General features: G+C 41.8%; 1 protein-coding gene across 1 annotated transcript in view; it reads left to right on the top strand.

Moving 5' to 3' along the window:
- LMNTD1 (lamin tail domain containing 1) overlaps positions 1–23847 on the top strand; it is a 46995-nt gene extending 23148 nt beyond the window's left edge. Inside the window, exons 8-9 of the mRNA XM_075491732.1 lie at positions 1326–1420; positions 23132–23847. Coding sequence (XP_075347847.1) covers positions 1326–1382 — 57 coding nt within the window. The 3' untranslated portion in view covers positions 1383–1420; positions 23132–23847. The remainder of the gene's footprint in view (positions 1–1325; positions 1421–23131) is intronic.
- The last annotated feature ends 4073 nt before the right edge of the window (positions 23848–27920 follow it).

The following is a 27920-nucleotide window of genomic DNA, read 5'->3' as shown; positions in this document are numbered from 1 at the left end:
GCCACTGAAAACAAATCGAAGATTCATCCATAGTTCTGTTGAGAGAGAGAGGAGGTGGCGTTCGGTAAGAGGCTTTCTTAAGACTGTAGGAAACCCAAATACCTCTGCCACTTTTGATGTGGGTGACCAGAGGTGACAGTAGGGTGTGTGTAGCAGGCTCTCCTGGGAACTGCCTCAGAAAGTCAGTAGCGCTGACCTGCTTGGTGTTCATTAGCATCACTTACCAGACAAAACATCGTCACCATGCTGAGATGTGCTAACACATTTGGCATTTGCAAACTCCGGTTGCCACTGAGAGGAGAATCTGGAGAGCTGCAGTGCCTTTGAGATGTGAACACTTCTAGGCACACAAGTCCCCTGGAAATATCAGCAGAGCTGTCTGAATGAAAAGTACATTTATTGCCCTTTGTTTCTCTTGCAAGCTGATCGCGATGAGGAAGCTGTGGTTGCAAGTGTCAGGTTGGCCTGTGAAAAAGCAGTTGTCTCCTGGATAATTTTGGCAGAACAACAACCTGACCTTCAAGAAACCATGACTAAGGATGGCCCTTTATCTTCTTGTCTCCCATTACAGCATACAGTCTGTGACCGAGTCATATAATGGAGCGATAAAATGAAGTCCAGAGATTCACTTCTGAAAATTGCTCTCATGTAATAACAATACCCAGCACTTATGAAATCTCCAAGTGAACTTGCTTAAAGGTGGTGTTCATGGCAGTACAAATGTGGAGTCATTTAAAAGACGATTCTGTGGTAAAAGTATGTCCAGGGCTGAGATTAGGTTTGAACACAGCTCAAGGGACTGACAGAAATCCAGGGTCAAGGAGTGAAAAATCTTGTTCCCTCCCCGCCAGGAATTTATGGAGAACTGCAGGCAGTGAAAACAGGGAGACAAAGATGTGATGATTTTTGCAGTGAGACTTGTGGAGATGGTATAAGGCAGATAGTCTGAGAGCATTAGCTAGAGGGAAAATCATAGTGAGGAGGAAAATGACGTGATCTCCATTCAGAGGCTGCTAAGGGTTTGGGAAGTACATGTTGTTCATTGACAGCCAGTGTAACTGTGATTTTGGCCAACCAATGCTTGCTGAAATCCAATTCAACCGAAGTCTGCAAGAGAGAGTTTGATCCTTTAAAGTAAAGGTACCTTAGTGACAGCTAGTGACCTTGCACGTGATTGTATATTTATCCCAGTGTGGGTTTTATTTAAAATGTTCTTCCATAAGGTCAGAGGAAACAGAGAGGTTTTGTTGTTAGCATGCTTGTTTCCTAATCTGACTTTCTTTTTAAAGTAGGTATGTGGAAATAATGACTGTTGTCATCAACAGGCACTCTGTATGCAGGAACTAGCCGGAAGAAAAATCCTTCAGTTCCCAGCTGTGTGAGTGAGGAAGGCAGAAGAAGGCCTACTCGGTCAGCAGGGGTGAGTAGAGTTGCTGCAATTCAGTTTTCAAAATAAACAAACAAAAAACCAAAGAAAAGAACAGTAGAGTTTAAAAAGCCCCACAGTTTAGAATACAAGATTTTCTTTATTTTGTTGGATTCTTTTAGTCTTCTTTCTGTGAGAAAGACCTATGCCAGACCACAAATACAAAGCATCCGGGTTCAGGAATTGCAGCTAGATCATAGCTACATGGTTCTAAGTCTAGACAACTTTATGTTTCCATCTTGGGTCTGCTTTAAGTTGGAATCCATTTACACTATTCCTTCTAGGAAAAAGAAGGTTTAAGTGCACAGCCAGACATATTTTTTAATCTATTTGAAGACTCTTTTGCTTGCACTGCCCTACCTAAAGACCTAGAACCCGGGGTCAGTAATGAAGCTCTCATATGTAAATATGTAGACCCTCAAACTTGAGTTGTTGCAAGTTCCTCCTTCAAACTTCTTGATTTCTAGACTCGTCCCCGGGAGTTGGTTGTTTGATTTTACTTAGTAACAGTTGCATGATTCATTGTAATGCAGAATATTTTCTCTATATTTTTATTTGTACTAAAAAATATCATTAGATACGCAGATGTTGGAAATGTCTGGTGACATGTTAAATATAATTCTAATTTCCTATCTCTACTTCATACGTTCTGTTACAAAAGCTATAAGAATTGATGGATTTTGTCCATCGAACAACTTACATATACAACTTATTATTATTGCCATAATTATTAAATTGTGCAATATGTATTGACGTTACTTACAATGGTTAATGTTCTCCAAAGTGCTATATATATTTTTATATATATGTATAAGTAATAATAAGAAAAAGAATAGTCAGCCTATCTACATCAGGTAGAAATAAAGAAGAAAAGAAACTGGAGGATTATTGCTTGTGCCTATGTGCTCACTGTATACATGAAGTGGGGCTCTTTGCCCAGGTACAGAGTTAAGCAAATAAATACATCAGTGCTACAGTTTTGCCTTATGTAAAATGATAGTAATAACACGTATCTCCTAGGGGCAGTGTGAGTCAGCAGTGTTTGCAAAAAGGCTTTTCTATCTTTAGATGAGAGGCACTTTAGAAGTGCAATGAATTAGCGTTTTTCTCAGTCACACTAGATTAAATGCTTTTTGATTAAGAATCCCACAGTTCCTGAGAAACTTGCTGAATTAAAATGACCTGAACACTCAAGAAAACCATGACCAATTAACTTGCTTCCTCATCTCTAGGTTTGCTACATGATAGTCAGGGTTTAGTGGAACTATTGCAATAGCAAAAGACAACTATGTGACATTTACAGCTTTATGGGGAGGAAGCCCTTAGCACTATAGGCTTGATGGTGGTTCACACTGAAAATTTCATGGCTCAGAAAACAGCTCATCCTGTGACCTGTAATGTTATCAGCAGTAACTAACTCTGTGCACACAGTTCTCAGAGCCAACGAAAAGAAGGATGTTTGCTTTATTTTCAGTAAAAGAGATTTGAAACAATGCTTCAGATTACAGTATGTTAAAAGTTTGGCTTGACACCGACGTAGCTGACTTGTAGCAACTCATTAAACCCTGGTGTCACAGCTGTGCTGCAGAGCCCTAAAAATATATCTGCTTCACAGCCAAGTCAAGCTTTCATTCAGATACTCCTTACAAAATCCTTTTACCTGGTAGAGTTATGCTTTCAGTCAAGCCACATTGTCAAGAGCACTTGCTTAAATTCCAAGAGAAGCTCTCATTTGGGCTGGCCACTTGCCCATTTTGCCATGAAGAGTTGTCCAAACCAGCTGAGACAGAGAGATGCAGATCTATAAGTTCTTGCACAGGGTAAGAAATAACAGAGCAGCTCAGTTTACTGCAGCTTAAAGGACTGTGGGACGTGCTTCTGAAAGTGAGGTGTGTACGGCACCCGTGAAGACACAGTAATTCAAGTTTAGCTTTGCAGTGGGACCTCTCGTGCACAAGCAAATCCACATGCTAATTGCCTTATAGAATAAAGATAATTTTATATATTTTACTCCTAGTGATTGTTATACACAGTTGTTAATGATTTTCCCAAATGCTATATGCATTTCTAGTGCTGTAAAAATGATTATTATTAAGACAACATTTGGGTGTAAGGTCTTTTCACTCACTATGGTCTTATGTTCTTATCGAAACAGTCATATAGCTCATGTAGTCCTAACTTCTCAGTCATGAAACCACATAGCAGACAGGAGATTCTGAGAGACACCAGAGACTGATGACTCAAAAGTTTTGGTCCCATATAAAGGTACTTTCAATGTCGGAAACTGGAATAGGTAAAATTAAATCACTGAATGCATACTATATGGATAGTCTTATTCCAAACTGCAATGCCCTTTTTTTGGCTTAATCTGTTTCACTTTCAAAATGACATAAGCTAAACAAGGAAAAAAAAATCCCTCTTATTTTGAATGGAATATCTATAGAGGCAGTTAAATCCCTGACCTCAGTGGTATAACTATACTAGTAAGTTTTCCCATACAGACCACTTTAATAAACACCTTCACAAAGTATCCTATAGACAGTATGTCCTCTACTATATATTAATTGTAGAGGAACATCTGTGAGTATGAACTGAGCTCAGATAACTTAATAATGATATTAAGCTCCTGGTTTCCCAGTGAAATGCATCTCAGATTGGTACTGAGTAGCTATCTGATAGAGAGGAACTGTGAGCTTCCTTCCAATTCCTAGTGGACAGTATTTGCCAACACAATAAATGGGTTTCCTTGGTTTGCTGTCTTAGTAGACAAGCGAAAAATGGAGTGGGAAAGGACTAACATCTGGCCGCTCTGGCTCCAGGAGGAGGCATTTCTGAAGCAAGATGGAAGTACCATGTTGGGATGGAGTGAGGAAGCTTGCAATCACCATAGGTTTTAAAAATTCACTTAGAAAAAAATGCACGTGAGGATCCCATCTGCCTCCCCAGTTCAGCCCATCTCAGAGAGATGTTCATGTTTTAATACGTGCTACAATTTTACTTTTCTCTAGGAGGAGGAAATGCATATCTAGTGAACAGCAGGATTTCCTGGGGTGTGGTATCCAGTCACCAGCTGTTAGGAGGAAGGAGACACAGCAGCTTGTAAGGCATCTAGTTGGCTTAAAAAGGAATAACTTGTTGGACCTCAAACTTTCAGCTTCTCAAGACAGGAGGAGAGGCATCAATCTGGTTCAGGTGTTTCCTAAGCAGAAAACAAAACAAAACAAACCATACCAAGATAAATCAGTCTGCTGCTTGGTACTCATCACATTCCTAAAAAACATTAATTCCTTTCTCCTTTACCTTTGCTACTAAGCACTTCCTGAGTGGTTTCTGTTGTTCTTGAATTGTTTTTTTTATAGCATTTAATGTAAGGAAAATCTGATTGCAATAATCAAGAAGGTTTACCCTTGAAGCTAATTGACCAAAACGTGCCTTTTTCTAGATGGAAAATGGACCGTTTCCATGCCAAATAAGCATTGGGAAAGCTTAGGATATTTTAGAAGTGACATTCGATTACTTCACAGGGCCAGATCAGAAGTGTAGCTGTCCATTCCATTGCAGGTGTCTGCTTCATGAGTGAGAGAAAGCAGGATAGAGAGGACAAGGCTGGCTGCCTTCCAAACTCTTCTGTGGGGCTCAGTGGGAACCAGAGGATGGGAAAAGGTGCTGGCTCATCTGCGAGCCTGCATGTGGACTGGGGGAGTTGGGGCAGAAGGAGATGCCACCTGACCTGGCCCCTTCTCCACTGTAGTGGTCCCCACAATTCTTTCTCATGACAAGCCCTAGTGAACTGGTGCATATACTTTTAAAATCCAGATTTCAAATCAGCAAGGTCCTATGGTTGATAAGCAATCCTTTTGCCTTTCGGTTTGGTTCTTCTGCATTAGCTGTTGTTATGTTCCAAGGTATTTTTTTAAACAATGAAATAGAAACAGTCCAAACAAGCTGGGTGCAGGCACACAGTCAATTGTCAGCATACTAGTGCAGAATTAATGTTGATATCCTCCTCACTGCATTTCAGGTCATCTGGAATAGCTCAGGAACAAGTGACACTCTAGATTACTGTTAGAGAGAAGATGGAGCAGGCAGTCTCTCCTGGTACCCTTTTGTTTTCTCATTTTCTTCCACTGCACTCCAAGTATCTTTGCAGTCGTGCTCAGTGCTGAGACTAAACGGCTCCAGCCGTGGGGATGCTAATGACTGGGATTTAATTGCAAAGGCTCTCTCACCTGTGTGTCAGCAGTGTGGATTGTTATGACCCAATTGCTGTCACAAGCGGATTGCAACCTGTGTGGGACATGTTCGTAGGTCTCAGTTTAGTCTCTAGTAGAGAAGCCACTGCTTTATGTGCTGCTAGTAGCAATCCCGATAGCAAAGATAGAGACTGCGTGGGCATAGAAAAGAAGCAAACCTGTGGGACAGTTTTAAGACAAATTAGATGAGAAGCATAAAAGCACTGTTTCTACTACTTACCCTGTGTTGTGGATTTATGAATATATGAAGATTAGTCTCCAAGGCTAGCAATATTGCTTCTTTTACAAGCTAAGTGAGTGTTAAGCCCCCCAAAATAGACCCAGGCATTTTGAAAGATCTGTGAAGATAGGCTTGGTGTAATATTATCCCATTCAGTTCTTCACACCCACCTGAGGCTTCTTTGGACACTGTAGGATAAAGCAGGGTATTTCAAAACAAGGAAATTAGATCTGCACCTTATCTCTGATCCCCATATTCCCTACAGTTTACAGTTTTCATGATGTGGAAATCCTCTATCCAGATTTATCCCATTTAAGTAATGTAGGGCAAGGCCACTCCATATTCTGTCTTATCCCTTAATGAAGGAGGTTGTTTCAGAAAAAGCTTAAGTATTAGTTGAGAAAAAAAGTAGTTCTGAAAAACAAGCTGATAGCATGGGAAGGGCTCAATTTCATTCTTAATCCTATGTATATATGTTACAGCTACAGGCAGCACAGCCAACCTGGTTACGATATAGCTGCCCATCAGCCTCCTTACATGGTGGTTAGAAACAGCAGCACAGAACTGATGGTGTCCCAGGCGATGTTTGTGCACTAACTGCACTCTGACTTCAGGAGAGATCAGACAAGTGGTAAACAGGTCCCCTGGCTTGTATACAGGACTTGACAGAAATAAGGAGAAAGTGAACCTAGTGGCTATTTAGTGGTTTTTAAATCTTACTCAGAGAATACAGTTGTTCCCCTTGGAAGTGAATTTCGGGCTCCGTCGAAAGTGTTTTGATGGGAGACAGGAGAAAGATGGATTTGTTCATTACAATATTTTAGTAGCTTGGAAAATGAGTGTATTAAAAAGTCACTAGCAAATATGCTTGTTGGGTGATGTATTCTTGCATGGAAGGGGTGTGCATAGTAAGACAGGTGCAGGGGCCTCCCCAGCACCTGGGTACCAGTTCTTACATCCAATATCATATCACATGCACCAGCCATGTTTGCCCACGGGTTTGGGCCCTAAGCACTTCATTTTGCAGGAGTATAAGGTGCAAGTGGCAAACAACAGAAGCACAGACATGACTCCATTCTGGAATAACTGCACAGTCACAAGAGTGCACAGGCAACGCACGGTGGATGGAGAGTGCCCTGTTTTCTTTTAGTCTACCTCTTTTTCCGTTAAACAAAATACTTGGTGAATCACAATTTAGCTGCATCCTCCACCCAGGAGACACTGTAACACACAGTGAACTCCCCCATGGACTTGATATGAGTTTTAAAAATTTATTGCCCAATCTGTAGGTGATATTACTGTGCGTAATCCCAGAGAGCTGGTACATGTCCATGTGTCACTGCACATTTTCTTTAGAGAGAGCTCTGAAAGCAAAGTAGAATCACGTGCTGTTTATATCACAGTTATTAGAAAGACAGCAGATGTAATAGAGCTTAGAAAGACAACAGGGGTTCCTGTGAATCTCGGGGCACTGTAGAAGCCTACTTTGTAACCTTACTGAAAGGAAATGCATTCCCAAAAACTTACGAAAGGGCTGTACTTGTGATAAATCCCCTTTTCTTCCCCACAGTGCTGAGAGAAACTTTCATAACAAAACTTAAAGCCAAAAAAATTTGTCATTGGCTATATCTTTACGGTTTCAAAGCTCAAGCCGTAAACACTGAAAGGATGACTACATAGTAGTCCATACATGTATTTTGTGACGATGTACATGCACGCAGTGCACTACCAACTTCATTTGTTCAGCTCAGGGCCCATTTTTAAGTTTCAGTGACAGTTTTAAGTGGGTTGTGACTAAGGGGGAAGATAAGGATTCAGTTCTGATTACATTGCCAAAATGTCCGGATGCATCCCACTAGGCAAGCCCAGGGCTTCCCAGTGTTATGATGGAACATTACTTAGGACAGTGAGGTGCAAGTGCACAAAACTGCTTGTAAAAGAACTTTAAATCAAAATATATCCTTTGATTTCAGTACGAGAAATTACAACCTATTCATGACTTTACTGAAAAATTACATTACACAGAAAAAGTTACATTAAGAGACTGTTCGGGTTGCAAAACTCTGTGAGCAAAAACTTAGAAATGCCAAAATGCCTGTGCAACCTCAGTTTAGATCCCTGAGGAACTACAGCTTTGCCCTCCACCCTGTCTTGTTCTACTCTCAATGCATTGCATGGTTTACGCCTGGCCCAAGCTTTTGCTAGCAAGGCCCAGTATCCTCCAGGTATGTTTTTCAGTATTTTTGACCAGAGACTTCCTACCTCTGCTAGCTGGCTCCTGTCCTAGATTCCCCAGTTAGCTTCCCTTCCTTGTTTCTTACCACCTCTTTATCCAACTATTCCATCCTTCCATTCTTCTATGGGCAGTTACTGGCTCCTTCCCAAGTGCGTGGATCTTGGTCTCTTCCAACTCTTTGTCGTAGTCTCTGCCTTCAAAATATTTTCATTTACACCACATTTCTCACCAGCATTGGCTTTGAAAATGGTTTATGCAGAGGTGTACGAGGCCGGTACCTGTGTGCATGTTGGAAATCCTGTGTGGTCCCAGAAAAGTGATGATGCAAGTTGCATTGCATCGTCACTGGCAACCACTGAGAGGTCACTGTGCTGGCTAGTGATAAAGACATAGGAATCCTCTGAAATCACTGATCCACTCTATGGTGATTTGGTAAATTAATTGCCGAAAGCTTTGTTAGTTTATTTTCCATAGCCCCTTGAAGGGGATCAATGTGACTCAAGCAACAGGAAGCGTATTATTTTTCATCCCTCTTGACTTTCAAAACATGGGATTTGTGTTCATCTGTTCTATGTCTGCAGCCTTTTCTATCTGACTTGAGCACACATTTGCAATAGGATGACATTGGTGTCTTCTTCCATCATAACGCAACTTTTTTTTTGGTTTCCATTTATCCTGAAGTAACTGAACTGCAGCCTGTGAAACAGCTGGCAGGTAAATACACTATGTAAATAGCTTTATTTCATTAGCTGTCATTAGGTTTTAAGGGTGGTGTGTTGTCATTTGCCTTCCTTGCAGCTGTTGTAGCGTGTGCTGGACCATTTCACAGTGTATGCTGAATATAAGCATATCAAACGGCTGCGGCGTAGAAACTAGGCAGAGGGTAGTTTCTTCCTTTTCTTTAATTATGAATTACATTTTGGAAAGATAGATCCAATCTATCTCGGCTTTGGAAACAGTTCTTGCAGAGTTGTACAAGATCAGTACGTGCATGCACGTTCAAAATGACACGTGGGGCAGGAGGTGCTTTATAAGCCTGCAACATTGCATCATTGGCCTAGTGACTGTGGGGAGGTGATTGTGCTGGCTAGTGATGATTAAATAAATTGTGAGCAGCTGTTTCTTTAGTCTGTGGAATTGCAAGAACAAGAGTGAGAGGTGCAGGCAGCAAACCAGAGCGAGCCTGTCACGACACAAGGCAGGAGGCGTAAAGGACATGCAGTATGCTCTCTGTACGTGCACAGGAACAGAGCCTGAGAGCTGGTTTTGAAAAGAACTGATTTTTTTTTTAATTGACAACACTTAATTTCATATTCTTTAATTTTTCTCACTTATGGGATTTTTTTGTTTGTCTTATTGTTTACACACACTGAGTCTTACAATCTAAACAGAGTTCATCTAGCCACAGTAAAATCTTGATCATTCTCAGTTAGCTCTTCTGCAGATCCAATAATTTCCATCTGGAAAGGCAGTCAGTAATGAATTCAGAGCACTGTGGTCAGATCTCCTGTCATTTCATTGCTTTCACAACACACTGCTACAGAATATTTAATGGCCCTCTATGAAGTGTTATTACAAATACATAAACCTAAACTTACAATTCAAAATAAATGAACTAAATTATTTTGGTGGTGCAAATCATCAGCTGTTTTAATCATGGGGGGTTGCCTTTCTAATTTGCAAAATTTGTTAAACTTCAGTACGTGCAAAACCCAGGGCTCCTCAGAATTTCCAAGCTGATCTTCCTTGAGACTTAACTTTTTTCCACAAAACAGAGGGAGCCTGAGAAATGGCAGGATGAGTTTCCTCTCATCGTCTTGCCAGTGTGCTGAAAACTGTCCATGATACTTTAGTCTCTGCGCCCCTTCACTTGTAAGCGCCTCTGCTGAGAGTGTCAAAAGAGATAACAAATAATGCCAGCTGTGTAGTAATTTTATTGAGGGTAAACAATGTCTCAGTAAGAGTGGGGTTAAGGGCAACTAATCATTCACAGAGGTCACCAAATAAGCACGGTACATCAGATTTTCATAGTGCTGGGTGAGTTATTTGTTTTGAGTGAATTATCCAATAAACTTTGGCCTTGGCTGATTTCAGAACAGGCCCTAATTTTCACAAATATGTCAGTCACACAGATGAGTTTGCCATGTTTGTTATCAAGAGAATATTACAAATGCACTCGGTACAAATGCACTGGCACATTACCATGTATGATTTATAGATAGTCTGTGAGCTTGCCCCTTTTATTCTTTATCCTCTGGGGAGCCAGATTGTTCATATGAGTTTCAAGCTGTGATTGAACCTTTAATAAAAAGTGGCAAGCAGCGATGAAGCTTTGGGGAGCCCAGGCAATACTGCAGTCTGTAGGGCAGCCATTCAGACTTGGGGTAATTTAGACAGACTCCCTGCCCCTGCCTTGTCCCAGTCCCCCATAAATCATGGCTGGGGCCTTTCCAGTCCCCCAAGCAGCACTGAATTCAGGTGTTACGGGGGGCTGGAACTGGCAACATAAAGTGCTGGGGGCTGGACAGAAATAGAGGTGGCAACCTGGGTACGATCTGAGCTCTGATGTGGAGGGTGGTGGGGAGCTTGAGAAGGTACCTTCAGCTCATCTCCTCCTGCTCCTCACTTCTGTGGGCATTAACGTGCAGTAAATCCTGCTCTGCATCTGGCAGTGTGAAGGCGCAGTTGCCAAAACAGGATAAAGAAAAGCCCAAAGCAAAGGCACAAACAGTGCATCAGAAATCGTGTAACTTCAGCTTCATTCAGTCCAAGTCTGATTTCTTGTATTTGGAGTTGCTGCAGCAGACCAGCTGATCAGGCAGCAGCAGCTACATCACATCGTATGCGACAACCTCAGTACGTTCACAAGCAATTTCCTCACGCGCTTTATGAGGTGAGCGAGCAACACGCTATCAGGCATAGGAGAAGTAACCCTTCCCACATGGTGCGTGCCATCACCTTAACTAGACCTCAGGTGTTCTGATGCCCATTTTGTGCTTTTTCTGCAAAGCCTGGGGAAAGAGTAGAATTGTTTTCTGGGGAAGCATGGCCCTCCATGTGTCCCCATGTAAGTACACATGCTCCACAGATAGTAAGTTACATTAATAATTCATATAAAGTCATGCAGCCTACAGATAGTTTAAATTCATTCTCAACAGCTAATACTTTGTAGTGGTAAAAACAAGACATAGTTCCTCTCCCCTCTTCTTTCCTGAAGGAAGCAAAACCCAAGGCTGTGTTTCTCGGCTGAAAACGGACTGACTTCAACGTACGTTGTGTGCCAGCTGGGAGTCTGGCTCTGGGCTCTGAATTCAGCAGCTCCAGCCTATCTCTGAAAAAAGCTGCTGCTTCTGTCATGTACGAATTCTGCCTTATGTTCAATATATATGAAAACTAACTGTAAACTAACCAAACAGTCACCTTGACCGTAGCATCAGTTAAAGGAGAAGCAAAGAACTCCCCATGGCATGCAGCATCATTTATCAAGGCACGCTTCTGTCGATCATGTTCCCTCTAAGGAAAATATCTTGATCTCAGGCTTTATTACTGAGATTTGCCCAAACTTTGGGAAAGTTTGGGTAAATCTTGGCAGTAGAGGCTTCAAAATTTGAAAGCAGTTAAGAAAGTCTGCTACTTTACAATCTTTCTCCTCCATAGTCCCAAGCAATTGCCACGATGACCACCCAGATATACAACACGCTGCCTTCCCTTGCCACGTGATGCTTTCCAGTTGCTGCAGTCCCTCCTCGTGGGCAGTGTATTTCAGACAGTGGCACACTGACTCTGCGCTCTAAAGCACCTCTGAATGCTACAAAGCAGCAGTTGTTGTACACACAGCATAAATTCAAACCCAACATAATGAGATCTCGTCCCCTTGTAAATCTGTGATGTTCTGCTGGCTTCAGAGGACAGATGCTGTTTTACCTCAGTTGAGAGTAGGCGTAGAGACCAGTAGAGTGTATTTTGAAGATTTTTAATAAATAGCCTCAGAAATTCAAATAGTAATTGCATGGGAGCAGTCAAACTTTTTAAAAACTCCTAATAGCATAAAATGACATACATTTATTGTTATATAGATAAAGATAGACATATACTTAGAAATTGGCAAAAGAGAGAGTGAGAGAGAGTAATTCTCAATGAACATTGTGTTAGATTTTTCTTCTTTTATGGACACTACCTTTTCAGATCTGGAGTGCACTTCATTTCCCATTACTACTTTCTCCTTCCTCTCTGACAGTTTGCTTTTAAAAAGGAAAGTGACAACTGAATGATCTTTCACCATTTCCTTGCTCTGTTTTTACAGATATTGTTTCCCTTTGCTGCCCCTATTCTTTCATTTAAGCTGTGCACAGAATGATCTGTCACTTCTTACACTTGAGAAATATCTGCACAATCTAGAGGTTAGGTCCTGATCCAAGCTTTATTTATGCCAGTGCGAAATTTCAGTAGATTTTGGATCAGGTCCTAAACATTCCTTGCACAAAGATTCTCCCCAGCTGGGAAAATACTTATTTAAAGGTGTGCCTCTGTACTCTTAAAAACTTAGTTTTCCTTTCCTCAGAGCAACTTCCTAAAACTGAAATCTCTGGCCAATGTGTCTGTGTCAAGAACATACTGTGTTTTCCTATAGTGTATTTTGATGAATGCATTGATTTTTCACTCCAGAAAAATGGGTGATACTTAAGGATCAGCAATGTGCTAGTTAACACATTGGACTTGTATATTCAGCTCAGCCTCTAAAGGAAATTGCTTAGCTGCCCATTTGCCTCAGTTTACCCATTTGAATCCAGGGCATAATGCCTTTGTGAAGTTTAAATGGTGCTTGTTTTTAAAGTACCTGAAACAAAGGGGATTAAGTAATGCAAAAAAAAAGAAGTTATTTGTTTAGGAAAAAAAATTCTACCGCATTATCCTAGGTCTGAGGAACAACAAAAAAGGATTTGCTAAATACGAGCTTAAAGCCAACCTTGAAAATGTCCTTTTACTCTTTGTTTTGGATCTCATAACAAACACGCCAGGTTCATAATTTCAAAGAAATTATGTAATGAATGAGAATCTTACCCATACTCTAATCATGCTTCATGGTACATAAATCAAGCAGATTGCCTATTAGACTTGTGTCTCTCCAGAAGAGCAGATGCAGTCTCACTCTAAATGTATTGTGAAGGCACGTCCTTTTGGGCCAGAACACTGTGTCCTCAGTCAAAGCCTGGGCCTATAAAAAAACCATTGCAAATGGGAAAGTAATGTGCAGCACTGAGAAACACCTAGTCATGTTCATCCTGTAAAGGGAGGGTTTACTGCAGTAACCTGCAGACGCAGAGTTAATTGATTCAGCAGCAGGGCACTGTGCTGCAAAGAAGCCTGAGCACACAAAAAGACATATGATTGTTTCAACCATTTCTATTGCACGACAAATATATTTGCCTTATAATTGCGCCACTTTTCACTAAATTACATGCTCTGTGGTTTGCTCTGATTGTATGATGGCATCACTTGCTACGGCCACAAACCACAGGGAATTGACATTGTCTCCATGATTTCACTGGTTTTGTCATAACCATACCCTTTGGCATTGCTGCCGGTTTCACCAAAAGGAAATGCTAAACTGGATACACCATTGAACGTTTCTACAAAACGCTTATTCCTAAACTCTTTTAAAGGCACACATCTATAGGCAGCACTTCTGTCTAGTGTAAACCTCCTTGCGAATGCAACTTAGGCAGCTCCCTCCTGTCCTCCCAAGTGGTGGCATTGGACTCCAGGTCACCGAGAACTGAAACACTGCATGCTTTGGTGGAGGTCATGGGCCAGCGAGCTCTTCCAGCTAGCAGATTTAAATGTGCTTGTGGTTGATAATGAATGAAGCCTAGTAGTTGCCTAGCTTGTTATTTCACCTTGATTACTACAGTTGGAGCACGTGATAAAGATACCACCCTGTGAGACGAGTTGGCAGGTGGAGGTGGAGGCCAGGAAACATCCTCACAGTTGGCACAATTTAGATGGCATAGGACTGAGAAGATCTGGGGATCAAAATACCCTGTGCTTATTATGAGCTGTTCTGGAAGAGCAGAAGAAGAATGCCACTGGCTTACAGTGAGAGTGACTGATCTTTCATTCCTCCATTTCCTCCCTCCACCCAGAGGTAATGGCCTTCACTTGTTCAGTTTTTCAGTTTTGATGTCCCTTTAGGACATTGCATGTGCTCAGGCAGCTGGAAAAGGAGCTTTCAAATCATTATTTCAGTGGGTATGGCCAGAACCTCCTAGCACTTGAAAGCCCTTATAAAATAGTATTGACGATCTGTAGGGCTGCAGGACTTTTTAAAGATAGCTGGTTCTTCATTATCTGTGATAGTGGAGGTCTAGGAGGATCCAACTAACAGACTAATTGAGGTTATACACCTACTATAGGTTATGGTGGGGAGCATATTGGAAAGATACCCGAGTGGTGCAGCAGGGAGCCAGCTCAGGTTGTCCAGAGTGATGCTGCGCTTTAGAGCGTGAGCTCTGCTCGTCTCAGGCGGGCTTTTCCCTGAGTCATTCTAGTACCTGCACCCTGTCCTCTTCAGCCGGCTACATAAGGCAGAGCCACCCACACTAGCGACGAGTGACGCCAGCTCAGGTTTGTTGGAACAAAACTGCTCAGTCTCAGCTCTTGGCACAACTATGTTTCTTCTAGAGAAAGCAGTGTAGCTTTATTCAGTATAGCTTCATTCATGAAGGCTGTGCTCTGCAGTGAACCAGAAACCGCTTGGATTTCACCGGATCCATGGTATGGCCTGTCTGTGCCAGATAGGCTGCCCGCAGAAAAGGGAGAGTTGACTGTAATGCTGTTTCTCTTGGCAGGAATAACACACAGTCTCATTGCAAGGATGAGAATACGTTGCTATTTCTTAGTTAGATCTGTTCCGTGGAAGAACAGAGAACTTCAATTTCAAGTGCTATTTATCTGGCACATTTTAAGGGATTACTTCTAAATGATGGAGGAATGGGCTGAACAGAGGTATAGTGAAACATGGGGGTGATTTGTTCCAGGCAGTCATGGCATCACTAGCTTGATTAGTTTTTGTGTCATCCAACTGCACTATTTCAATAAATTAGAGCTTTTTTATGGCTGAATTGAGCACTGTGGTGCATAGTCCACTTGTGTCATATAGATAGTTCCATATATATCTCCTGCCAAGTAGGTAGTAAACAAAGGCTATGAATATCTACACTGGGCTGGAGTAGCTCTGTGTCCCCATTGTAATTTGTGACCAAAATAACAAGATATGTTGTATATTAATGCTATGGCTTATTTTTGGCTCTTCTGAAAGGCCATCCTCTGAGATTTTGCATCCATACACACACTCTCCCACACTCAGATGCTCTCCCTCTCTGTGGGGTTGTACAAAGAGATGTGAAACACACAAATCTTCCCATTCCAAGAATCTCCTGCTATAAAGAAATCCTTGGCTAGAAACAAGCTTGTATGTGGTGGTTTTTCAAAGCAGCAGAGTTTATGTTTCAACTAGATAAATAAATCACAGGCTAGATTCTTATTTGACCCTCCTCTGTTTGCAAATTTAATTAAAAAGAAGCAGGAGAATCACTGTATAGTCTTTTTCTCCTTTTTCTCCTAGAATTCAGCAGACTACTTGAGAATCTGGAAGAAATAGGTGGACATTGTCTCTAATATGGTCCAAATTTCAGAGTTGCTTTAATATCAAAGAAAAATCATCTATCTTCAGTCCTGCTGACTCTCATGATAAGTATTATTAAATACTGAGTTGTTACCATCGGCACCTATCTTCTATGAATATATCAGTCCCTATTTTTGTGTAATTATTGCTGAATGAACAAGATCTGCCCATTTTTGCTTTAAGTCTAATGATTCCTCAGTTATGGAGAAGCTAATGAGTGTAGAAGGCTCCCCGAGGATCCCCATCTCTGTACCACCAGTGGGACAGGAGTCTGTTGGGAAGGGAGGAAAGTGGGATTGACATCCCTTCCGCCTCTCTATCAGGAACAGAAGTCTGCAGCTGTGTGACCTGTTAACCTCATTATTTTTTGGAAGTTCAGCATTCATTTGGTAAACAAAGGCAGGATGAAACCTTCAGCTGGTATAAACCAGCATGCCTCTGTTGTCAGAAATGAGCCTTGCCAGATTACTCCATCAAAGGAATTGTCCCAAAGTCATGGGAATTTGTTACTGGAATATATGTCGAACATTTTTGGACAGTATTCCTTCTCTTGAAAACTCACTTTAAGTTTGGTGATCCTCCAGAGGCATTTGCAAATACTGTTTTTTAATTAGTTTGAGATCAGGTAGACAGGAAAAAAATCACGAGTTGGCTGGAACTCCAGCAAGAAAAGACCTTATTTAAAGGAAAGGAAAACACTGCTGCATTGAAGTTGCCTTTACTTGGCAGAAAGAGGGGGAAGGAGGCCGTGAAATGAATGATGGGAGCCAAGGTGTTAGTTTCATTTCTGTGGGTTTTTTAATCATTGGCACTACTATTCTTGTGAAGCAATACAAAGATTTAAGGCAGCTCATGCAGCCACTTCGGAGAGGAGGTATTGAGAGTCAGCAGATGCTGCAGACAGAAAACCAGCCTCCACCCACAAGGCGAGAGGTACATAGCGGCTATGTGCAGATGGGCTCCTGCCAAGAAGTGTGTCGTAGCCTCGGAAAGCTTCTAAAAGCTGGCTCAAGGCGCATGGCCTGTGTGTGTTGATACCTACACATTCCCTAACTAAGCAGTGATTAGCTGCTTAGACTGTTTCTTTTTCCATACCCTCTGTGCCCATATGCGCAGATGATACCTGTTCTGGCTACAATATCCATGGCGCAGAGAGCCTTCTGCCTGGTGATGTGGTCAGTTATAAAAGCTGCGTGCATTGACTTGGCTGTGTACACCTGTTTGGGATGCTCTCAAACTCAATGATGTTGACTGCATTTTTTTGCATAAGAAGGCGGTTCAGAGGGAAGCCAAAAGCTCACAGGACTGATTTATTTACTGAACATACTGAAGGGGCACCAAGAAGTTATATAAATGCAGCACGTTAAGAACTTTAAATCTTGTACTTGAAGATTATTTTTGTTTGCTATACTAGGTACCAAGCAAGAGGAATAGCAAGGAAATGCATGAAGTATACACAGAGCTTTTACTATATTTGCAAGGAGAGAGTGAAAGCACAGCACTAGCATCTGGCTTTCTTTACTGAGGTTTAAGATTGCCACCTAGTTTTCCTGAGATTGCCCTAAGCTTGATCAGCCCTACTTTTAAATTGGCATTTCTAGAATAAATAGTGCTTCACATTTTATTACCAGGATCATTATCATTATCTGTGTTTGATTGTCTTTGTATGACAAATTGTTGGGTTTACACCATGAAGATACAACAACAAATTGTTTGGATTGAAACATAATGATACTGTGATTTAGAGTAAGACTTCCTTCATTTAACTTTAGGCATAAAAAAATGAGATGTCTAGGCTCAGCCTGGGCTCTATCAGTAGCCAGTGAAGAGAGAGGTGCTTCTAGAAGATGATTCATCCTACCCAAAAATAGGTGTCTAGGACTGACTGGATGATTTTTCCGCTGGAGGTATCTTTCTCTCTCCATACAGCGAGGGAACCTGTATAACTAACTTAGACAGGATGCCTGCCTTTTAGATGGTTACGTATTTGTGAGAAACGTGTGCTGAAAGGTATTTGGTTACAGTCTTTCTTTGCGGCTTCTCTATTACAGTCAAGGCTTTGGACCCAGCTAGAGCTCTAATAAGGTTGTAGCAAAATTGACAGTAGTAGATAATAAAGATAATTTCATTCCTAAGGAAAAAAACCCAAAGGAATGTGATATCTGTATGCACTGTGGTATTATTTTGCCCTCCATTGAGAAATGTGGGTGTGTTCAACAAAAACAGAACTGAGCTATATGATTTCCGTCAGCTGCCAAAAAAACCTCCACATATTATAAATTGCAGAACTGAGACTCCTTGGGGCCAACCACATCATGAGTGGTCACGTTAAGCAAGTTGTAAAGATAAGGATAAAATCTAGTCATCCCGAACTCACAGCCCTGTTCCCCAGTCAGTACAAGTAGATGCAATTTGTGTAATGGACCTGTACCCATTCACGTCTTTCTGTAATTTGGCATCCAGTTGTGTCCCTCAACCTTCTCTTATAAAACCCCTGTATAAAAGAGCTGGCCTTGCAATGAAGAGTGCACTGAGTGATGCACGTGTGGATGAAAGGGAGCAGGAATGCCTTGACAGGGATGACGTCTCTTTCTGCTCCAGAGATGCTGATTGTTTTGTGGAATCTGAGCTATCACGCAGCATGTTTTTGGATCTTGTGAGAGCCTCTGAAAGACGTGGTTTCCCACTGGATCTTCTGACGTGACAAATTATAACTGTAAAGTGTTATCTTCTACATTCAATTTATTACATTGACTTCTCGACACCTGGAGTTTTGTTAAAATATTCTAATTTCCCCCTTTTTATCAGTAATTAAAGCTAAAGTGGAACAACCCACCTTCTAAATGTGCTACTTAGCAATTACTCCTGTAAAAACCCCTTTGTCGTCATTAATAGGTAGTCTCCTTTGCTAGGCCAGCAGAATAATTAAGCTGATCCATATATCAGGCTGATGTTTATGTCTTCTTTCTGATTCATCCCAGACATAGAAGGATAGGCCAAGTGGCTCTTTCTGTCATTTTAATATGGGTGTAAGCCAGGCTGCCAGGACCATGCTGTTTCCCCCAGATGACCACCTAATCCCTCTGATGATACCAGGTGCAAGAATGGGGTAAATGACAGAGAAATTGATAATGAGGAAATAAATCATGCAAGTTGGAAACCCTTAACTTTAAACATTTACGTTACCATCCTTCATGAATGAAGCCGCATTTCTGGCTCAGAGGAAGACACTTTTATGAAGTTTTCCTGCACCTCTTCAGCAGCTCCGTGAGCTCGTCTGCCTGGGGACAATCAGCTGCAGTCACTGCTGCTAGGGTGAATCGCTGCGCAGCAGATATTCCCACAGTCAGTAGGTCACATTGGCAGAGCTCAGAGTATCGACCGCCTCCGTTGCATTTTCCAGAGGGACGATGCACCATTGTGTCAGAATTTGTACATTTTCATTTTAATCACTAGCCATATCAGACTTCCTCCCCAAGAAAATACGATTCTAGGAGAATGGTGACTCTATCCCAGACTAATCGCTCTGGCTTTAGAAATGCACTCATTATTCCAGAGCAAAAGCATCTCTTGCCCAGCATGCAGTGTCAGCACAGAGAGTTATTTTGGTCAGTATCCCATACAGAAAAGCTTTGCGTCATATGGGTCTATACTGATTACAGATAACCCTGAGCTGAAATTAACTTGGTCCTGTGGATGAGAATGAGGTATCCTTTTGCTGCCCTCTTTCTTCTACTTGCAAACATATCTCCTGCATGTATTAGTATAGTTACTTCCACTTTCATCCAAGGAATTCAACACCTTGAAATGAGGTGATATATTTAAAATCAGATTATTTCAGAAAGCTTCAGTGTAGTCAAAGCCTCTTGAATCTACAGCTTTACTAAATCTCAGCGTATAGCACATTTTTTGCCGACAGTTTTTAAAGGTGGTTTCACATATGTACAGAAATGATCTATTCAACATATCAGTCCCAGCAGATTTATGCCTAGAATAGATCTCCTGGTTTAACAGGTAAAGATAATCATGTTTTCCCTCATTGTACATAATGGAATTTATTTCCTTCAAAAACCACTTATTCTTCCCAGGTATGTATTTAAGACCACTATTTTAATAAAGAAAAAATATCTAAACAGTTTTGATGACCACATTGCATTGAAATATAGAGATTGAAAATATCAGCAGGCTGTCTTTATGCTCCCCCATGATATTGTCATTTTAAGGACTAAGGCAATTTGACATTAGGAGCATAAGGAGAATAGACAATATCAACATAAGATGAGAATCATCAGAGACAACTTTTCATGCAGCAGTTCTTATTCAAAGCACTTTTAATTTAATCTCACAGTGCCAATATCTGAGATTTATTTATTGGGTTTCTTGTAAACATCTTAAGCAACAGTTAAATTACTACTCAGTATTAGAAATTAGATAAGACAGAGAAAATAATGTCTGAAAGAAATGATACATTTTCACATTGGCAAAGGATTAGCAGCAGGTGTCTTAATGATCCATACCGTCAGATGTATTCTTTGCTGTTTTTATTAATGGTCTGGAAAACTGAGTGAGCAGTGAGGTAAGAAATTTTGCAGATGACACAAAATGGTTGAAGGCCACTGAGGACTAGGCATGGCTATGAAAACTTTTTAGAAGACGCTAGGAAAGCAAGGTGAGATAGAAATATGAGAGCAGGCAGAATCTTCTGGTTTGAATAAATACAAAATAATCAGATTTGGGGGAAAAAAGAAAGAAAAACCAATGTCAGCTACTCTTAAAAGCTGAAAATTACCCAGAAAAAAAAGTGGGTCATGATTGGTGACAGTGAAAATCCCTACTTAAAATGCAGAGTTATCCAGAAACCAAATTGTGTGAGTACTGCACAGCCCAGGATGGAAAACAGGCTCTGTAAATATTACAACACTGCTTTGTAAACCAAGCGTATTGGCATATCTAAAATACTGTATTCATTCTTGGTTATTTTTTCTTGAAAGTATTTTGCGGAAATAGAAATGTCTAGAAATGGGACATTGAAAGGACTAGATAAAAGTGCTCATAGGAAGAGAAATTGAAAAGATTGGAGCTGTCATTTAGAGACAAATAAAAGGAAAAACACTAGAGAGAGGGTAACTTTTTTACTTCAGCTTATTCTTTCTTCTCAAGAAGAATGAAAGGAATTTAATTAAACTGAGCATTTAAAACAGATCAAAGAGGACTCTCCTCCACAATGTACGGTTAATGATGAGATCTTCTCGCTGCAAGGTATAATTGAGCCCAGGAGTCATCCTGTGGGGAGGCTGCTCCGTAAACTCCCATTTCTGCCTCGGTTTCCTCTTCTCTGGGAACTTTTGGCCCTGTCCGCTCTCCGTGGCCGGGTATTGAACTAAGTGAATCACTGCCCGGCAACTAACACTGCACTATTCCTAAATGCAACATCAGCCCCCTATACCTTACACTGGGAAATATTTGCACTCCTTTGATTTATACTGTTCATTTACAGCTAAAAATACTGCCACTCAGCAGGGAATTGTAAAAGACGAACTGCAGGGGCAGCACCTGCCAACACATTTTTCTTAAATCACTCTAGGTAGCTGTTCCTGAACACAACCAGCTAGAGGGCCCAAATTATTATAATACTGTTTTTCACTTCCCTTCTGTGGATTTGAGACTTCAAGACTGTGATTAATTAAGCCTCTCAACTACTCTTATGTCCTAGGTATTATTAGACTGACACCTAATGTAACCTTTTCAAGGTCACAGTGTAAATAGCTAGTTCTGCCAGTGATAAATCTCTGAGTTTCTCTTGAAAACGACGCTGCTTCTTTAGCCACTGGCCCACATCCTTCCACAGTAAAGTCTCTTTCTTACTCCTCTATGAATTTCCAGTCATGGCACTGCAATCCTTACAAGCATCAAAAATCATCTCGCAATCTCGCATCATACTTGGCATACCAGTGACTCTTGGCCAAGATTTTTTGACAAATGCGTCAACTCACCTGTGTCTTACACCTTATCTTCTAAGTAAATGGACAATTCCAGCTGGGTTCAGTGTAGTATAGGAGAGAGATCTGGGACTCTCAGTGACTTAACATTGTCTTCAACCTTACATCTGCCTTATGGAAGCCCCACTGACTTAGAAAGAGAACACAGCATTTTCATTTTTAAGAAGGAGCACCATATATTTCAGCAAGGTATTGCTAAGGTGCAAAAGCCCATATAAGCCAGTGGAAGATCCTATTGACCTTGACAAACTCCATATTTTGGCTCTTCACTTCATGACTGCTTTAGCAGTAACAGCATCACTGAAATGACTTCATACTCATTTCAGTGGTTCCAGAATTACATTTTTCATTTCCATGGTGCATCTTTGTGCAACCATCTAAAAAGGCCTCTTGTTCTCCCCAGCTGCTTGCATGCTGACCAGACCTTAGGAACACAGTTAAAGATTGCAAGGCAATGAAATTATCAATTTGTTGGCATGAGTTCTTGGGTGTGGTGGCTAAAATTGGGACACACTTTTTTTCCAGCTGCAGAGTGGAAAATGTGAACTTTTGCACTTCAGAATGGTGTCTGAATTCACTATTTTGAACAGTTCAGGTCCTGTCTGTTTGGAAAGGGACCTGCAATGCCTTGGTATTTCGGTCATCACCTCAAGTAACCATTGATTTTTCCAAAAGTAAATGAATATTCATCACTCACTGAAAACCAGGTCCTGTTAGAATAATACCTTCTGCATTCTCCATGGTCAGTGCTACCCTTGGAAATTCTCAATTTATCTTTTTGCTTGATATTTTTTGCTCTGATGAAATTCCAGAAAGGAGCTAGGCAGTGCAAATACGGGTCAGAGAACTGGGAAAGGCAGGGATGTTTATACTACCAGGGTCCCAACCTGACTTTTTTTCCAATGTGATTTACTAGTAGTAGTCAATTTACAGCTGGGAGAGGGAAGTGTTAAATATAAAATTGTGTGCAGTCCAATTCATAGTGAACAAATGCAAATGGAAATAACACCACGATCTTCTCTGACACCAATTAGCCTCCCCATAGGAGTCTCAGGAAAAGGACGCGGACACAGAATGGACATTTGTTGGACCCTTGGTCTCAGGGCCAAGGCAGCAGGAACGGCGCAAGAGATATTTCTGTTGTCACTTGACCTGCCAAATACTGAATAAATAATCAGAAGCACTCATGAGCATTTAGATTACTAAGAGGAAAGAAAAGCTAAACTAAATCAGCAGGGATATCGTTAAAAATTATTGACTGAATGCTGTATGCACTGCCAGTACTTACGAGAGATCTTGTCTTTTTCTTGCAGCCTAATTTTGGTGGAGTGATGTATGTAGGGTCTCTCCCCCCGGCTGGCACTGCTCTCCAGAAGTACTTTGTCACTCCATCTTACAGCTCCATGCTACAAACGCATCACTTGCTCTAGCTTGCAGCACCACTTCCATGAACAGGAAGAGATTATCTGGGCCTCTAAAGAAAAAATCCTTTGCAAAACAGTTGTGCAGGTTTTTCCTTCAAGAAATGAGGAGATTTGGCTCTGTGGTAACACAAGAGACGGTCAACCTTATCAGTACAGACTGGCATGACCCATAAAGTTTACTTTTACGGTTCTTATCACTAGCGTTTCACAGTAATTCTGTATTTGTACTGATGCACACTGAGGTGTGTATAGTTTATAAGCTTTATATGTATACATGCATGTATGTAATGTTTAAGAGAAAAAAACGTTGCTACATAGGTCAGTGATTTTACCTCTAGAGCTCTTCAGAAGCAACATCCATTTTGCCTGCAAAAGCAAGGGATATTGAAAAGATTTTGCAGTGTGCTATCTCTCCTGCAGTCACTGTTTGCTTTCTGCTTTAGCCGTACAAGCTACTGGCAGACCATCCACTGGAGTGGAAGCTGCTCATATATTCAAAGGGGTAGGCAGAGCTGGTCAGATGGGGTGTCCTCGAGGCCAGCAGGAGGTAATGATCAGATTAGCTGAGTCATAACGGCCAACCACAGATAGATATAGATATAGATATAGATATAGATATAGATATAGATATAGATACAGATATAGATATAGATATAGATATAGATATAGATATAGATATAATCTCATGGCTCCCCTTCAAAGGAACTCACCTAATCAGATCTGTCCCCAGGAATATGTTTATCCTGTCTAGAGCTTGGCTTTCGAAGCAATTTTTTTAGATCCCAGCTCCCTGTAAACCTAGGAGTGCTGAGATCCCAAAGGCCCTTTTGATTTCACTCATTATGAGAATGTTATGAAATTTAAGTCCCAACTCTAAATGCCTAGTTTTTCTCCAGACATGGAAAGCTGTGGTTCAGCCTCAATCCTGCTGTCAGCAAGAAGAACTTGCTCCAGTTCTTTCCGCAGATCTTTGCAGATTTTTTTTTTCACAGACTTTATTAAACTAGTCCCTTAGCTTTGAGCATCTTCTCTGGATTATGAAATCACTCCCTTACATGAATGACAGAGAACGGCTGCCCCGCAGGAGGCTACAGAGGTGCGTGGTTTCTGCCACCAGGAGAAATCCCACCAGGAGAAATGCCTGTGCTTCTCTTCAGTGGCGAAGGATGACGACAGTTTTCATGGGCTTGCAGCCTCCATCCCCAGAGGTTCATTGTTCACCTCACTGATTTTTACATTCCAGTGAACAACCCATATAGCAGCAACAAAGCCAAAGAAGCTCAAAGCTTTCAACTGATGACCCCGAAATGTGAGGAGAAAGTCAGCTGAAGTCATATAGGAGGAGGCAAAACAATTCCTATTTCCTGCCTCTGAAGTCCAGCTTTCTCCTTGGCCGCTTGCATTTGAATCTTTCCCCAACATTAACCCCTGCAGCGTCGTTCAGGTGACCTGCTCTGATCCTTTAAGGTGTAATGTGGAGAAATATGTGTGAACAGGCAATTCTGGAGTTTTTCCTCCAAAATCTGTGTGTGTGGATTGCACCAGTGCATCAGGTGAGCTCTCTCCTCCTTCCCAGACAGCCTGGCCATCCCAGTTCTGCACAAGCAATGCTTCTTACAGCTTCTGACAGTGCAGCAGTTTTGAGCCAATGAGCTCAACTTCTCATTGCTGTTTATTTGCAAAAACAAAGTCAACTTTTTTGTCTGGATTTTGAGAAGTGCCTTTAAATCCTGAGTCTAACACGTGTGCAGCTGAGAAAGGGAAAAGACCTGGGAACAGTGAGGTTTACCCAAAACCTATGGAGATATTTAAAGCACGGTTTTGGAAGCAGCTTTAACTGATAAGCCAAAAAATCTCTGCTACACTTCAATGGCACAGAGGGAGCTGTACAATTACCTATAAGCCAGGGAGGAAAAGCGCATCTCTCATCACTAAAGCCATGCCTGTTTGCTGTGTGGTTTGCTTTGCACTGCATTTGTAGCCTTGCATTTGTCAGCTTTTCTTCCCTTTTGTTTTGCCAGGCTGTTACTGCTGCACAGAAGTCAATAAACACAAGTTTCAAGTACTTTTTGGTTTGTGATTATGATATAATGTTGCCATTAAAATCTTTTTTCTGTATGCTGGCTCATCCAGAGGGATCTTTTAGCTTCTGTTAAACTCATAATTTTTACACCAAGCCACGTGCTCACTAAAAAGAGCGAGGACCACGAGGCTCCAGTTACTAGCGGTGGTGAGTATTCAATACCTGAAGGGAACAGACAGCAGGTGGTGGAAGATGATCGAGTTAACCCCTTGCCATTTTACACCCCTGTCCTCATTCTTTATCCAAAGGATGATGCATAACATAGTAACCTGTCTTTTACAACTGCTGAGTTCCCTTACTTCTAACACTGGCTGCATCGACCCCCGGCAACCTTGCTGCTGGCTGCCTTCCACATGCAGAATGGCAACTGCAAGCTTTGTACTGCAGCACCTTCTCTTTGGGCAGCCTTTACACTTCTTTGTCAGGTCCAGCTGTCTAACAGAGAGCTTTGCTCAGACCTGTGAAGCTCCTGAGGTCCCTTAAACCCATTAATTTGAGTAGGCACTGCACTGGGTTAGGCACAGCCAATGTAGCAGCAAATGCCCCCCTCTTTGTCCTCACTCTCCCAGCTGCAGCATCATGCCGGAATCGCTAGTGCAAATTATTCTGCAGGCTAGACTAAAAAAATGCTTACGTGTTATTTCTGTGTCGGTCACCCCCTCCTTTTCTGATATGCACAGGGATGGTATCAACGCAAGGAGGGAAAAGGAATTGTTTAGGGTGGGACGAAGCGTAACTAGGGGCAATGGGAGGAAACAGAGCAGAGAAATGTCTAGGCTGACTATCAAGAAAAACATCCTAACATTGAAGCCCGAAAAGGCTGTTTAATGATCTCCCAAAGGAAGTAGCGGGAACCTTTATCAATGAGTCATTTCAAACTGTGAAGGACAAAGCTCTGAGTGTGGGGCATAGTCATGTGTTGGCAGGGCATGAAGGGTCTTTCCCATTCCTCCTTGCTGACTCTGTGCCCTCACCCTTCTGAAAGAAACAGAGCCTGGAAAACACAATGCGAGCAGTGGTTTCCTAACACACACACAAAAAGAAAAACAACATCCTTAAGTGATCCTTTGAGATTGGGAGCCTGGGAAATGCTTTTTAAATTAGCTTCAATAACATGACAGATGATAACAAGTTTTAGAGTAATTTTCTTCTTTTTTTTTTTTTTTTTTTCAGCCGCATTGCCAGAGCGTGTGTCTATCCTGGCAGCAGCTTTCTTGCAAATTAATGAAACATCAAGGCTGCACTACCAGCCAGAATGGAGTAGGTTATTTCCAGGAGAAAGCCTGAACTGGCAGATTGTCAGCTGCTACAAATCAATTAAGTTCCCTTGATTCCAGCGCAGAGGGCCACCAACTTACAGCTGCAGAGGATCTGGCCCATTTCACGTTGGAACAGAAATATTGCTTTCATTTTACTGAGAGCTGAACTATTTAAAATTTAAATGCTGTTAAAATTTAAAATCCCTATTTAATTTAAAATTCCCTTTGCAGTTTCTTTTAGTGACGGTGTTCCTCATTTCTGCTCCAAAGAGTTGAGACCTTACATTTCCCCGAGACCACCACATCAGGGTTTGCAGGGCTTGTGTCCTTTGGCCAGCAGGTACGATATGCCTTGCCCTTGGATTTTTTGCTGATCCCAGTTTCTCGCTCCCGTTTGCTAAATAACTGTAATAAGAATAAATAGCATTAAATGTTAGCCAACGCTCACCACATTGCCCGAATCCCTGGAAAGCAGCAGCATGCCTCAATGCTGGGAAGGGAGTAGAAGCAGGATGGAAGACGACTGCCTTGCCTATGGAAAAGCAGTGGCGGTGGCTTTGAGGCTCAGACAAAAGGCTGCAAAGCCAAAGCTTGCTCCTCGCTAGCGTGCCCCAGCCCTGCATGCCCTGTGTGTGTGCCGGAGGCTTCAGTTTTGGGAAGGGGGGATTCTCCCAGCTCCCTAGACAGACTTTGGGCCCTCAGGATGTGTTGCAGGGCTGTTGCAATGCTTACATTTGTAGGGAGTTTGACCACAGCGATGGAGAGAAGCCCGATGTCTGCCCATGCAGACCCCAGCAAGCCCTGGCATGTTTTGCTGTGTCTCAGATTGACAGGTGGGTGTTTTGCCTTATTAAAAGTTATTTCATGTTATCTGGTCCCCAGTCAGTTGAGTACTGGGGCTGGCATCAGTGAAGAAGAAAATCCTTGTCTCTCTCAGCCCACGGCTGTGAGGGAAGGGGCTGTCCCAGAGAGCTACAGAAAAAAGCAATAGAGAAGAGGCAATGGTGTCTGGAGATAGGGAGTGGGGGAAGGAGACCAGGGGTTAAAGCGACCAAGAGAAATAAGGGTTAAAGGGAGCTTGAAGGGGCTGGGAGGTGTTGGGAGACCAGGGAGGCTCTAGCACCTGTGCGTGGCCCCAGCGGCTGTGCCTGTGCCCACAGGGAGAGCTGCACCCCCGTAAGCAGCACCGCGTTCCACGTTGGGCGACATCTGTTCAGTTCACTGCTTGCCTTCTTGTCAAGATGGGAGATTTCACGCTTCCAACTTGCAACTGGGTTTATAATTTGGCAAAGAAACTAAAAAAAAAAACCCAAACCCCAAAGCATGTCATTACAAA

Source organism: Mycteria americana, chromosome 1 (genome assembly GCF_035582795.1).
Source record: "Mycteria americana isolate JAX WOST 10 ecotype Jacksonville Zoo and Gardens chromosome 1, USCA_MyAme_1.0, whole genome shotgun sequence".
In the NCBI taxonomy this organism is placed as follows: domain Eukaryota; kingdom Metazoa; phylum Chordata; class Aves; order Ciconiiformes; family Ciconiidae; genus Mycteria; species Mycteria americana.
Note: the sequence above shows the minus strand (reverse complement) of the source record. Positions and strands in the feature narration are given on the sequence as shown.